This window comes from Haliotis asinina, chromosome 4 (assembly GCF_037392515.1).
Source record: "Haliotis asinina isolate JCU_RB_2024 chromosome 4, JCU_Hal_asi_v2, whole genome shotgun sequence".
NCBI lineage: Eukaryota > Metazoa > Mollusca > Gastropoda > Lepetellida > Haliotidae > Haliotis > Haliotis asinina.
The window spans coordinates 78,600,578-78,613,294 of NC_090283.1; the positions used below are offsets into that span (position 1 = coordinate 78,600,578).

Genomic DNA, 12,717 nt, shown 5'->3' on the forward strand with positions numbered 1-12,717 from the left:
GGCCCACTTCCAAACAGGGATTTCAAGCCCCTTGCAACTCACAAAAAGATAGTGGTGTTGCACCACTATCTGTTAGGTAACTATCACTTGTAACCACTTGGTACAAACTTCTTGAAAGGCTAGATTGGTGTCATTCTCCAACTGTGGTGTAATTTTATTATATACTAAACTGCCTCCTCTAATTTTTGACATATATTTTATCCTTTGGACTATAAAAACAATAAAGACTAAAAAAACAAAGGTTGATAATTGATATTGCAGCTTTTGTCAGTATTTAGTAAGGAAAATTATCTAGTTTAGATATGTAATTCGAGACCAACTATCGAATATCGAATGGTGTGTCCTGATTTCTGAAGGAATGCCCAGTTTATAGCTTGTGTTTGTCTGTGGGGGTTTCTTCTCAATTGTAAAGATCCTGTCCCTCAATAATAGCTTTCTTCCAGAAATATAGCCATTCCTGCAATGGCTGCAGGAACATTACTGACTGACCTTCATTTGAGTGAGTAAGTGAGTGAGTATGGTTTTAAGCTGCTGTTTGCAAACTTTTAGCAATATTAGGGCAGGGGCACTGGACATGAGCTTCACACATTGTACCTTTGGCAGGAATCAAACCCTGCATGGTCTTTAGACCAAAACCTTTGTCCACAATCTGACAGTGTCCATGAATCTTGGTTGTCTCAGACAAGTATATATCCCTATGAATCAAAGGGATGCAGTAGATTAACCTAATTAGGGCTAACTGAGTTGAAGGTACCATTGGTTTGTTGTTTAATTAGGATTAAATAAGAAGGAATTAATCAGGGAGTACTCACAGTTATGACTAAACACTACTGATAATGGCTAATTCACACACTAAGGGTTTTCTGTTGAGTTGTTTCTTAATGATATCTGATGATATGCACTGGTCAGATGTCTTGAAGTTCGGATATTTTTTCTTGGTCCCATGAATATCGAGGCAAGGGTGCTCGATTGTATAAAAGTTAAAAACATATATATTCTAATGGTCAGATTAGCTAAAGACCTTTATCCAACATGATAAATGCAAGTGAATTCTGGCATCGCAGTCCTTGAAACCAGCCCTGCCTATCATCCACCAGCAGAAGGTCCTTTCAAAACTTGGTCAGCCATCAATGTTTCTCCAAGAGATGCAATGATTGGAGTCAAACAGACAGCTGTAGAGGCCTACCTTTATCCTTTGGGATTGAGGTCTCTACACATTGTGCAACTACTTTATATCGTCATCACAATGAATCTGGTCATCATGTTGCTATGATATGACAACAATTTTAGGCACTTTGAGAGAGGTGATAATGATATGTAACGTGACGGATGAAGAATTGTATAAATAAACAATGGATGATTCTTATGTACATAGATTATGTTTGCTGCATATTGCCTTCCTCAACATACTATAGATATGATATGTAGGACAACTTGTAGACTGTTCTTTCACTTCAAAATCTTGAAAATGTCTTCTTTAGAGGCAGCTATGGTTCCACTGATGAATTCTGATTCTATCAGACATATGGACATAATTAATGAAAAATAACAGCTGAGATGCCATTCTCACATGACTATCACAAAATGCAGACAAACCACTTGGCCAAGTACCTCAAATATTTGTTTTGGTATAGTGGTCATTGATATCAAGAACATCATTGATCAATCCTGCAAGAAGGAAACTCTTCCAACACTCGGGCTTCAATCCTCATGTCATGCACTTGAAAAGGATGAAGTCACATATTGACGGAATCAAGATGTTCTAGTGATTGTAGTTCCAGGATCTCCTTCTGAGATGATTCAAGGAGTTTTGTGACCTTGGAGTCGGAGGTCGCCACCCCATTTGATTGGCAGACCGGCTTTACCTTTCTCAGTTTCTTTTGTGATGCCTGCAATAGAAGAAGCATGTGAGTTGATAAGCATTCTGTAAGTATTCCAAGTCTGTCAAGATTTATATCTGCAGAATTTGTGCATCACACTGAAACATATGTAATTAAAAAAAACAAAAACACCAAGGTACACACACATTAACTAAATTTACCATTCAGAGTTATGCCCCTTAGCTATGGAAGGCCCTACTGATCACAATTTGAATCAAAGACTCTCACAGCTTATGATTCCCTATTTGTCAGCACAGACCGATACTAATGTACTTCACCAAAGTGGAAACAGTTAAAGAATTTTATCACTTTCATGTCTCCTGACACATGACGTGTGGCATAACTATGATAGTCCAAGTTGAAATCAACCACTCACTTGCATGCATACTTATCTACAATCAGGCATGTTTGAAAGCTATCCAAATATTTACAATCTTTCTCACTATCATTCACAATGTATGTAACTGCTTTCACATCTTCACATCGTGAGGTTAAAGATTGTCTCTGTCATTCACAATGTATGTAACTGCTTTCACATCTTCACATCGTGAGGTTAAAGATTGTCTCTGTCATTCACAATGTATGTAACTGCTTTCACATCTTCACATCGTGAGGTTAAAGATTGTCTCTGTCATTCACAATGTATGTAACTGACTTTTACATCTTCACATCGTGAGGTTAAAGATTGTCTCTGTCATTCACAATGTATGTAACTGACTTTCACATCTTCACATCGTGAGGTTAAAGATTGTCTCTGTCATTCACAATGTATATACTACTTTCACATCATGAAGTTAAAAATTGGCGTTCCAAGAGTGACACATGCAACAGCATTAATCAAAGCAACATTTCTGTTGTGTAACTGCTGATATTTAAAACAATATTTCTGTAATATTTCTGCAGAGCCAGTGCATGATTCTGATCGTGAGCAAACATGTGACTGGTCTGATTTCACTCAAATTCTTCTTCCATCAAGAATCAAGCTGAGGAAAATATCTGACATGTCACCTGAATGACTGTCAGAAATCAAACAATACCTTATGACACTTGAACCATGTGACACAAGTGCAACGTGTGCAACCTCCAGGTATCCTAGCCACCACCCTCTCATCACTTGTGTAATATGTGCAATATTGTCAGACTACTTTGTTAAGTGACAGACATTGAAAGAAAACGTAACACATTTGAATGTACAAGGGAAATGCTGGGTATATACAGAAAGAGAACCCAATATTTAAATAAAAAAAAAATAATAAAATAAAATAGTGGAACCACTGTCGACAGGGTAGTCTACACCTCGTGTCACTATATATACAGGGTTCTGTTTCATGAAGCAATCTCAGTACAAAGACTGTTACAATGCTCTAAGACTTGTAAAAATATACTGAGTCTCAAGTCCTAGAGCCTTAACCAGTTTGAGACAGAGGGCCCGAGAACAACAGGACAGTTATTTTTTATCTGATTAAAATAAACACTCCACTCTGATGGCTCTCGACACCTGAGAACACCTCCACGTGTTCACCTCCACACAAATAAAGGTTAATACTGAGTAAGCGGAGACAGACAAATCTAAAATTCAGCTTTGATGTAACTTAACCTAAAGAAAACCCATAAAGAATCCACATATATGCTTGATAAAACATAACTTCTGGTGTAGTTGGTATGGCACTCGGAAACACAAAAACATGCTAGGATGTCTTATCATTTGCAATTGGAAATGAAATATGCTTGATTTTTTGGTCTGAATGCTTTGTTCTGCAAAATTCTACCAAGAATTCTGAACATTTTTAAGGAGGTGTCCTCAGGTGGTCTACCAGAGTGATGTCATATCAAATGATCTGGTCAGTATACATTTGAACCTACAGGAAACCAGGTGTTAATTGTATCAGAGATTCACTATCTACAGACACACACTACTGACATATAGAGGCGACAGACACAACAACAATAGGAGACATGAAGGAAAACCAAGTTCTATGGATAGTCAACTTCTTTACTGCAACGGGTGTGACATTTCAGTGTAGGTACTAACACTGTTATCAAGCAAGTGAGCACCTACACCGAAATGTCGTGCCCATTACAGTATGGAAGTTGACTTCCCAACTACCCGACTAAAACTTGGTTTTCCTTCATCTATACAACTTCTAACATGTCTTTCAAAGAAGCAGGAGACATGCCACTTGACCATGAGGTGCACTTGGTGTACACTGCCAGAACTCTCAGTAATTGGGGACTATCACTAGGAATTATCAAATCATCTTCAGAAAACAGGTATACTCTCATATGAACAATTTTCAAACATGAAACATTCATATATGAAATTAATTAATTAATTAATTAATTGCTAACAATATTAATGTCTGGTATTAAGTAACATCTCAATGTAGCTTCTTGTAACATTATCAAGATGGATAGAATTTAATCAAAATTATACTCTAGACATTGCCTCAGATAAATCTCCTCTACTTCAAAATACAAATTCTGAAATACTGAATTGAAATTGGTCTGACGGTCAACAACTTTCCATAGCTCATCATTGGGTCCGTAATAACATGGCTTAGCAAGTCTCCAACAGCAGATGAACACAGACACAGAAGCAAGAACATTTACTGTGATAAACGGCACAAAGATTAGGGAGGGATGACATTCATCTGTGAGTGGTAATGAAATCAGCTAGAGGTAGGGCTAACCTTACTAAATATAAAACTGATATATGCCTTTGGAAAGAATTCAACTCCCACATCATATTCATACGGTCTACCAAATATTTACAGACATTCACATACAGCAAAAGCCAGTATAGCACCTCAGTACAGAAATAGATACTTAAAATTTACCTTTCAGACCACATTAAATTTTCATACATATACTTAGAAATATTAAATAATTTTTATTCATTTTAGAAGACCGAAAAGGTTAATCAGACAAGAAGTGACATAACCTTTGGTTATGAATTAATAACTACAGTAATGAAAATGTCATACAAACACCTCTAGAGGTAAGTAAATTAAAATGTCCTTACTTGTGAAAATCCTAAAACAGAATTCCTGGACTTTCACTGCCTACTTGCAGCAAGAAATACACAGATATTTAGGAGCTGATGGAGGAGAGTGAAGACAACACACAACGAACAGTAACTTTACAACAGTACAGAGGCAGGGAAGAATAGACAGCTGCTAAAAGACGTCTCAGAAATTCAAATGAGTCATAAACATGGAATTTAGAGATAATTAATTTGTTCGATCTAAAAACAATGCACATGAACTTTTAATTATATTTACCCCTGACTGTCAAAACTAGGTGATATCTGGATGAGGAAATTTGAACATTTTTAACATTTAAAATGACACATAATCGCATGTGTAGTGACTTAATATACCAGCACATGCTCAGCTAAGAATAATGCAAGGGAGTTGGTATATTTGCACCTGAGTGCAGTCTAAAACTAGTGGCTGTTCTCCAAATCAAAGCTATGTTGTATACATGCAGTGAAAGAAGAAATGTGCCAGACACAGAGGCCAGACCAACTGTACCTCCAGACTCTGTTTAAAGAAAGGCCCTCTCTGTTGAACAGGTATGGCATTGCATCTTCCAACTTCATACCTACATCTGTTTTGATAATGACTGGCTGCAGCGTCCCAGCTTAACTTGATTACACTTTGAGTATATCCCTGTGCCATGGACAGGTGCTCTACAAATGGCCTATTATTGTTACTGTGTCGCCACTATAAGACGAAGGCTCTCATTACTGTAATGTCTATAAATAAAGTTGAGGGTCTGTTACCACAGTCACAAATTGAAGCTCCCTGGCTCTAACTACCTTAATGTCTCAACTTATATTCAAGGGGCTCTAATTATGGTAATGTGTTAAGATAAATTCAACTTTGGGGCTTGAATAATGGTAATGTATAAAGTTAGATTCTAGGGGCTGTAATTCACTTACTCATCAGAGCATCAGGTGGGATTAACCTCTACCTGACAATCCCTGTCGTTTGATTATCTCACTGAGTGTCTTGCTCACTGTTAGGGGATCAAGCTAAACAGACTAGTGTAACTGCCTCCATAAAAAAGTGTTTGAATTACAGGTGTTAAATAGTAAGTTTCCTCCCACATCTGTGTACTGCAGTGTCTATTTGAGATGTAAGAGACCTTCAAAGATCTCCAACAGATTTTAGGGAGCATTACGTCTGTGTACGTACGTCAGTGTACTTTTGTACCACAGATTTAAGAAGTATTGGTCAACCCCTTGACCCATGTATGTCAGGAGTAGATTCTAGCTTCTGGACACCAGTCTCGCATTAGATTCTGATATGCTAAAGAAGACAAGGCCCCTATAAATGCTGTCTGTTGGCCAGACGTGAATCTGTGTCTAGAGAGGTCTGTCTAGATGTTGTCTGTTGGCTGGCCGTGAATCTGTGTCTGGCAGGTGAGCGTACGATGAAATAAGCTGACACAAGGGAAACAGTTCACCAGGAGAGAGATAACGTTTACCTAGTCCTCTATAAGATTTGTTTGAGATATTGTCAATTTGCCAGAGCGCTTTGTAAAAGATATGGACATTTTGTCACTGTCCTCTTGTTCCTCCTGGTGTGGGTTGAAGCAGAGAAAGTAAAACATGGACATATTAACATATATGAACTTAAAAAGCAATCAACAGATATATGTCTAATTTGAAACCAAACTTTGTTGCTTTAAAATGGATGTCCTGAGAAATTATGATCAGCTATTGTACTGCAATGTGTAACTGACATACTCAGATTTTAGGTCAACTTGTTGTATCTGCAGAAAATGTTCCATAATTACTATAAAATATATTACCTTGGGTTGAACAAGGAACATTATGAAACAGATGAGGGTATATATCAGTACAATTACATGTACTTCCAATTGTGGATAAATATTCTGATAACACTCTGTGACATCTGTAATCATTTCGTCATTGTTTCATGAAAAGTATCAATATTGAACTACTACTACTAATTGATCAAGGCATTCTATGTTAAATATCAGAGTCCCATTCCACATAGCAATTGTAGAGCTGTATGAGTCGTAATCTATATAATAATGGAGCTACAATTATCTGCGACTTAGGTCACTTTATGGAATGTGGCTGTGCTGAAGATCACATGCTACATATCTGTTACATGTAAGATGATCATTACAAGTTATATAATTTCACGTAAATAGATTCCAACATTGTAAGCACCATGACAATGGGTTGCAGTGTAAGTACCTACCTCCATCTCAGCGGGCTGCACCTTGAATGTGTCATGCCACACCCTGAGGCAGACGTCAGGCAGGAGGGCCGTCACACACAACAGAAGGATGGCCAACCATGCTGTGCCACATGCTAACAGCGTCGTGAACACCTGTAGTAGATATGGGTGGTCCATGGCCCATGATCTGAAACACAGTGGACCGACACCTTTTTTTACAACTTATTTTATAAATCAGACATTCTTACAACATAGATTAGAAACCAGACGTTCTTACAACTTTGTGTATAAAACAGGGCACAGATTTTCAAAGCTCTCTTACTGCTATGATAGTCGTAAGATAATGTTAATGTATGGCACTTCCGACTATCTTAGCTAAGAGAACTTTGTGAATCTAGGCCCTGATTCCCACACATTGGAGTATGAAAAAAGATGAAAATGCGAAACATTCATAGATACTAGAAAAAGCCAAATGCTAAAAAAATGTCATTTTTGATGTCAATAGATTACTTGCAATACTACTAGTAAATTGTGTTGAATGTGTATTTCAGTAATACTCTAGAACTGGTCCATGCATATCTCAATAAGACACTATGCCTGTCATTAAAGGTTGTTCCATGCATCCTTTGTGCATGTCTGGTGTATTGATAATAATCACTCACAGACCACCATCTGAGAGCTTGAATATTGCTGAAAGTGGCATCAAACAAACATCCTACCAACAGAACCACATTTTAGTCCAAATTCACACCGCACTGCTGGGTTGGTCTGGTGGCATAGTGGGTAAATCACCCACCCACTATACTGAAGACCTGGTTTTGACACATGGGTAAAATGTGTTAACCCAGTTTATGGAGGGCAAGATGTGATAACACAGGAATATTACTAGAAGTGGCGTGAAAGCACTCTCCCTCTCAGCTCACTGCTATGAATACTTACGGCCAAAACACAAAGTTGTACACGATGACTACCAGGAAAAAACCAGCGAAAGTTATTCCAAAAGAGAGCATGATGGGTACCGACCAGCAGTATGTCTCAAGGGCCAACTGAAACAGACAGTAGACTCACATCAGACAACAACATATCATCCGTCACCTGACATTCTGATTTAACAGTTACAAAACCTTTACTTCTATTTCACAGTAAACTCAGCTCACCATGTAAACATTTCTACTAAACGCTAAAGCAAATTGGTTGGCTATATCTTTCAGTTCAGTATAAACATTTTCATAACAAAAACAGTCAATCACTTTAAGAATGACAAACGATAAAGAGATCATGTACCCTGTACGTTTCCATAGCTTACATATCAAGTATGTTTGATAAAACAAGTAGTATGTTTACTAAAGGTTCCAACAGTACAATGTAAGAATAAATAAAGTGTCTGAGAGATAAATTTGTTTGTTACCTTGATATTGACAATAAACACACAGCACAGCACCATGACCGACCCGTAACTCCATATACCCATACTCTGAAATAGAAACACAATATGAACTCTCTGCAGTATCTCAGCATGAAGTACCGGTAATATATGTGATGGGGTACACAATGTTAGTGTCAGATATTACAGATAGTGAATACTGATAGGCAGACACCTACCTTTCCCGAAGGCCACAGCGAGACATCGTTGTTAAACAGAAGGTAGGTGCCGAAGAATATTACAACACTCTGCCAGAGGCCTGCAACAAAAAACAACAGGTATGCTTGGGCTTTCAGTTCATGGGTAGTGCAAGACCTATACATCCTACATAAATATGTTCTGGATTTTATCTTACATAGATATATATGGTCACTGACCCTGAACAGCACCTGAATTTAGCTGCTTCTTACAACAATTCAGTGTGCGAAACAGCCACTTACAAGCTTGCAAATGGCTAGTAAAAATCCAGTCAGGCTAACATATGTCCACAATCACTGGTCAAACTAGTTAGTGAATTGTCATGGGTGATTGTATAAATATATCACTCTCTCCAACTTGTTGAGTGATAACACACTTCTAAATCATGAGCTGAGAAATATGTTCATATTAGCACCTTAACGATGAACCCGTGTCTCCATTCATGTTGCAGAAAGGAACTTCTTCAGGCATAGCCAGCCTCAAAGGGAAGCAAAATTAGGAAATTATTTAATTAAATTCTGGCCCTGAATGTCAATTTAGTCCCTGTGTACAAGTAACAATGAAGTGTTGAGAACTGATTGTTTCCCAGAATCACAGGTTTTCAGTTTAGTAACTGTAATACTTACCTAAAGTATTCCACAACAGAAAGCGTCTCCAAGACAACTTTCTGTTTCTGGTAATCCTCCTGCAACACAAATATACAAGAAATAATCACAAAACTTTTTGTGTGTTTAACGTCTTTCATCACATTTATTTATAATTTTTGCATACTTTTCATAATAACATCAGATATATATGTTCATTACTGCAAACCAAATGTGAGGAAATCCTACTTGACAGCCTAATGCTAACCAATTTCAGAGAAATATTAAGAGATTATGAGAAGCATGGGACTGGCCAGGGATTAGTGAGGGATTACAGAGACGTGAGTCTCAAGAAAGACATCCAAGTATGGGCTTCACACTGTGTTTGTGCTACTCGAAAATGATGTGTATCACACCCAGGTCTGCAGTGTTCTCATTTTCACCACAGGGCTAACAAGCTGGCACTTAAGACTACCAACAACCTCTGGCCGGTAAGTTGGTATTTGTAGTGTGATAGTCTGATAGCCTCGTGGGTAAAGCTTTTACTCTTCACACCTGAGACCTGAGTTCATTCTCCACATGGGTATAATGTGTGAAGCCCTAGTCAGGTGTCCCCCACCATAATAATGTTGGAATATTGCTTAGAGTTGCTTAAAGTTTCATTCATTCATTAGTATCTGTAGTGTAACTGACCTGTACAGCTCTGGCCTATTGAGCAATGTTTCCTGAGAGAGGTGCTTCTCGAACAGTCCATAGATGAGAATAGGTAAAGATGTGAATGTGATGTTATACAACAGGAGGTACAAGGATTCGTACACTGGCTGAAAGAAAGGCAAACATGGCCAGGTTACAAGTATCAGTTCTTTCTGTAGAGAGAAATGCTGAGAAATATATCCCAGTGATCATATTACCACAGCTAAACTAAGTATGACTGCATTGTAAGTTAGGTTTTGGAGCAATGGGACATTATGTGACCACACGTGCTCATGCTGAAATCACAGCATAAACAATAATCAAGGAACCAATAGCAGCAATAGCAACAAAAGCAGCAGTATCTATTTTTCAAATGTAGGCTTATATTATTTTGACAATCAGCAATATACTGGCTCACCTGTTCCGAGAAGGCTGAGAAGAATGTGTAATACAATTGGCAGGTGATGAAGGCTACATTCTGAAACACAATCAGGAAGAATTACACCTGGACACACTTCATGAATCAAAACTTATTCAAGGGTGAATGAGTGACTTTAGTTTCAAACTGCACTTAGCAGTAGGACGCCTATATGGTGGTGGTCTGTAAATAATCAAGACTTGACCAGACAATCCAGTGATGAACAGCACAAGCATCGATCTACGTACTGTGATACGATGGATGATATGTGTCAAACAAGTCAGTGACCACCTGAATCCCGTCAGTGGCCTCTTATGACAATCCCAGATTCACCTTATTTAGGGTTGACATGGAATGCTTTGTTAATGCATAACGCAAACCTTGTCATGGGAGATACATGTAGAAGTATGTACTGCTAAATATATGAAGATAATGGACTTGGATTTACATTAAACTTTGAAACGATTTGATTATACATGCAGTTTATTTTATGAAGGATTAACATTTACACATAGAAACAAAATGGCAGCAAGTCAACAATGCACACAGGACAATAACTTACTTTATAAAAGAAATACTGTACAAGGGTGGCGATACGAACGTAGAAGTAGTGCCCATGGATAAGGAATGCCCGCATCAGGAACTTGAACTTTGCGAAGGCATAGTCAGAACTCCGCACAGCTTGTCTCCCTTCTTTTCCCATAATTCCTGCAACAGGAAGTGATCAGATTTATAAACGTCTAGAGAACATATTCAGTTTTCCAAGCATCAAACCAAACATACACATTTCATCTTAGGGACATGAGCAAAAGCTACTCAGCAATGACCATGTACATGACATGAGGATGATCAAGATTGATTCTGAGCTCCAGTGTTGGACTGCTGCTTACTCAAGGGAGAGTAGTGAAGGCAGTGAGGCAGTGGTGAGTGAGTGAGTGAGTTTAGTTTCATGCAGCACTCAGCAATATTCCAGCTATATGGGTGTGGTCTGTAAATAATCGAGTCTGGACTGGACAATCCAGTGATCAACAACATGAGCATTGATCTGCACAACTGGGAACCGATGACACATGTCAACCAAGTCAGCAAGCCTGACCACCTGATCCTGTTAGTTGCCTCTTACAAAAAGCATAGTCGCCTTTTATGGCAAGCATGGGTTACTGAAGGCCTATTCTACCCCGGGGCCTTCACGGGTCATGAGGCAGTGGGGCTGAAGGGACATGTTGATAACTATGAGTGTGGCTTAGAGTGGGGTGACTGGCCTTGACCTTGGAGGAAGAGGTTGAGCTGTGTTGTTTACATTAGGGGAGCTACTATTAGAGAAGTCTCCAGCTATACTGCATATGGTCCACCATTTTGGCAGTAGTACACATAATAACAGTATGTAATCCTCATCAAGAGATGGCTGATGCCAGGACCCACTCACCAATTCCGACATCAGCTTCTTGAATCATGCTGACATCATTTGCTCCATCCCCGATGGCAGCTGTCACAGGTTTAGTGGGAGACATCTTGATCATTCGCACGACCTGAGACAACAATATACATCCCACATTGAAGAATGCTCAGTTGTGATTGTCTAAAATAAGGAATTACATTTTATTTAATTCTTTTTGTAAAGAATAGAAATTCATGAATTTCTGTTGCACACCATTCACAGTCTCACACTCTGAGAGCAAGTGATAGCTGGGAGAAGGAGAACAACCTGAAAGTGTGACTTGAAAGATTCAAATGAAGAGTCAGATTTCAGTTTTTTCAGGTAGTTGTAGTTTTATAGTGATCTAAGAGAGGCCTCGGAAGACAAAAGATGTCGAGTAGTTCCATGAGCTATGGCTAGTCTAACAGCAGTATGTTACTGTCAGTGTGGAATGAAAAGAATACCCCAAAACGTAAACAAAACAAAACACTACCAGGATATATATGTCCAAAATATCTATCCATGATAAAAGGCTACTTACTTATAAATAATAAATAGTAAACATAAAATCATTAATGGATGTTAATGGGGGATTATTTGGACATCTCAGGTATTAAAACTGACAGGTGGGACAACAGTGACCGTGAGATGACAATACTTAATGAAGCTATAGTGCCAGCATGACAATGTATAAAGGACATACAGACAGTTTGTGTGTATGAGATACCTGTGCTTTCTGTATTGGCGACATCCTACAGCAGAGTACGGCTACACAGTGTAGACACAGCTCCATCAGCAGGCCCTCCAGCTCTGCAATCATCACAGACAGACTCTGCCCGTCAATGATCAACACATACTGCTGGTCCGGGACTCTCTCAATCCTGTAAT

General features: G+C 38.5%; 1 protein-coding gene across 4 annotated transcripts in view; it reads right to left on the minus strand.

Annotated features, from left to right (window-relative positions):
• Nucleotides 1-928: 928 nt before the first annotated feature.
• LOC137281942 (phospholipid-transporting ATPase IF-like) overlaps nt 929-12,717 on the minus strand; it is a 107,543-nt gene continuing 95,754 nt past the window's right edge. For 2 of the 4 annotated variants that reach the window (XM_067813673.1, XM_067813671.1), the window contains 11 exons: nt 12,557-12,710; nt 11,839-11,941; nt 10,975-11,120; nt 10,413-10,472; nt 9,995-10,122; nt 9,344-9,402; nt 8,699-8,778; nt 8,505-8,570; nt 8,036-8,142; nt 7,118-7,283; nt 1,620-1,889 (listed from right to left, as the gene is read on the minus strand). In XM_067813673.1, coding sequence (XP_067669774.1) covers nt 1,737-1,889; nt 7,118-7,283; nt 8,036-8,142; nt 8,505-8,570; nt 8,699-8,778; nt 9,344-9,402; nt 9,995-10,122; nt 10,413-10,472; nt 10,975-11,120; nt 11,839-11,941; nt 12,557-12,710 — 1,222 coding nt within the window. In that variant the 3' untranslated portion in view covers nt 1,620-1,736. Of the gene's footprint in view, nt 1,890-6,371; nt 6,465-7,117; nt 7,284-8,035; nt 8,143-8,504; nt 8,571-8,698; nt 8,779-9,343; nt 9,403-9,994; nt 10,123-10,412; nt 10,473-10,974; nt 11,121-11,838; nt 11,942-12,556; nt 12,711-12,717 lie in introns of all 4 variants that reach the window. The other 2 variants (XM_067813672.1, XM_067813670.1) reach the window with 2 other exon arrangements.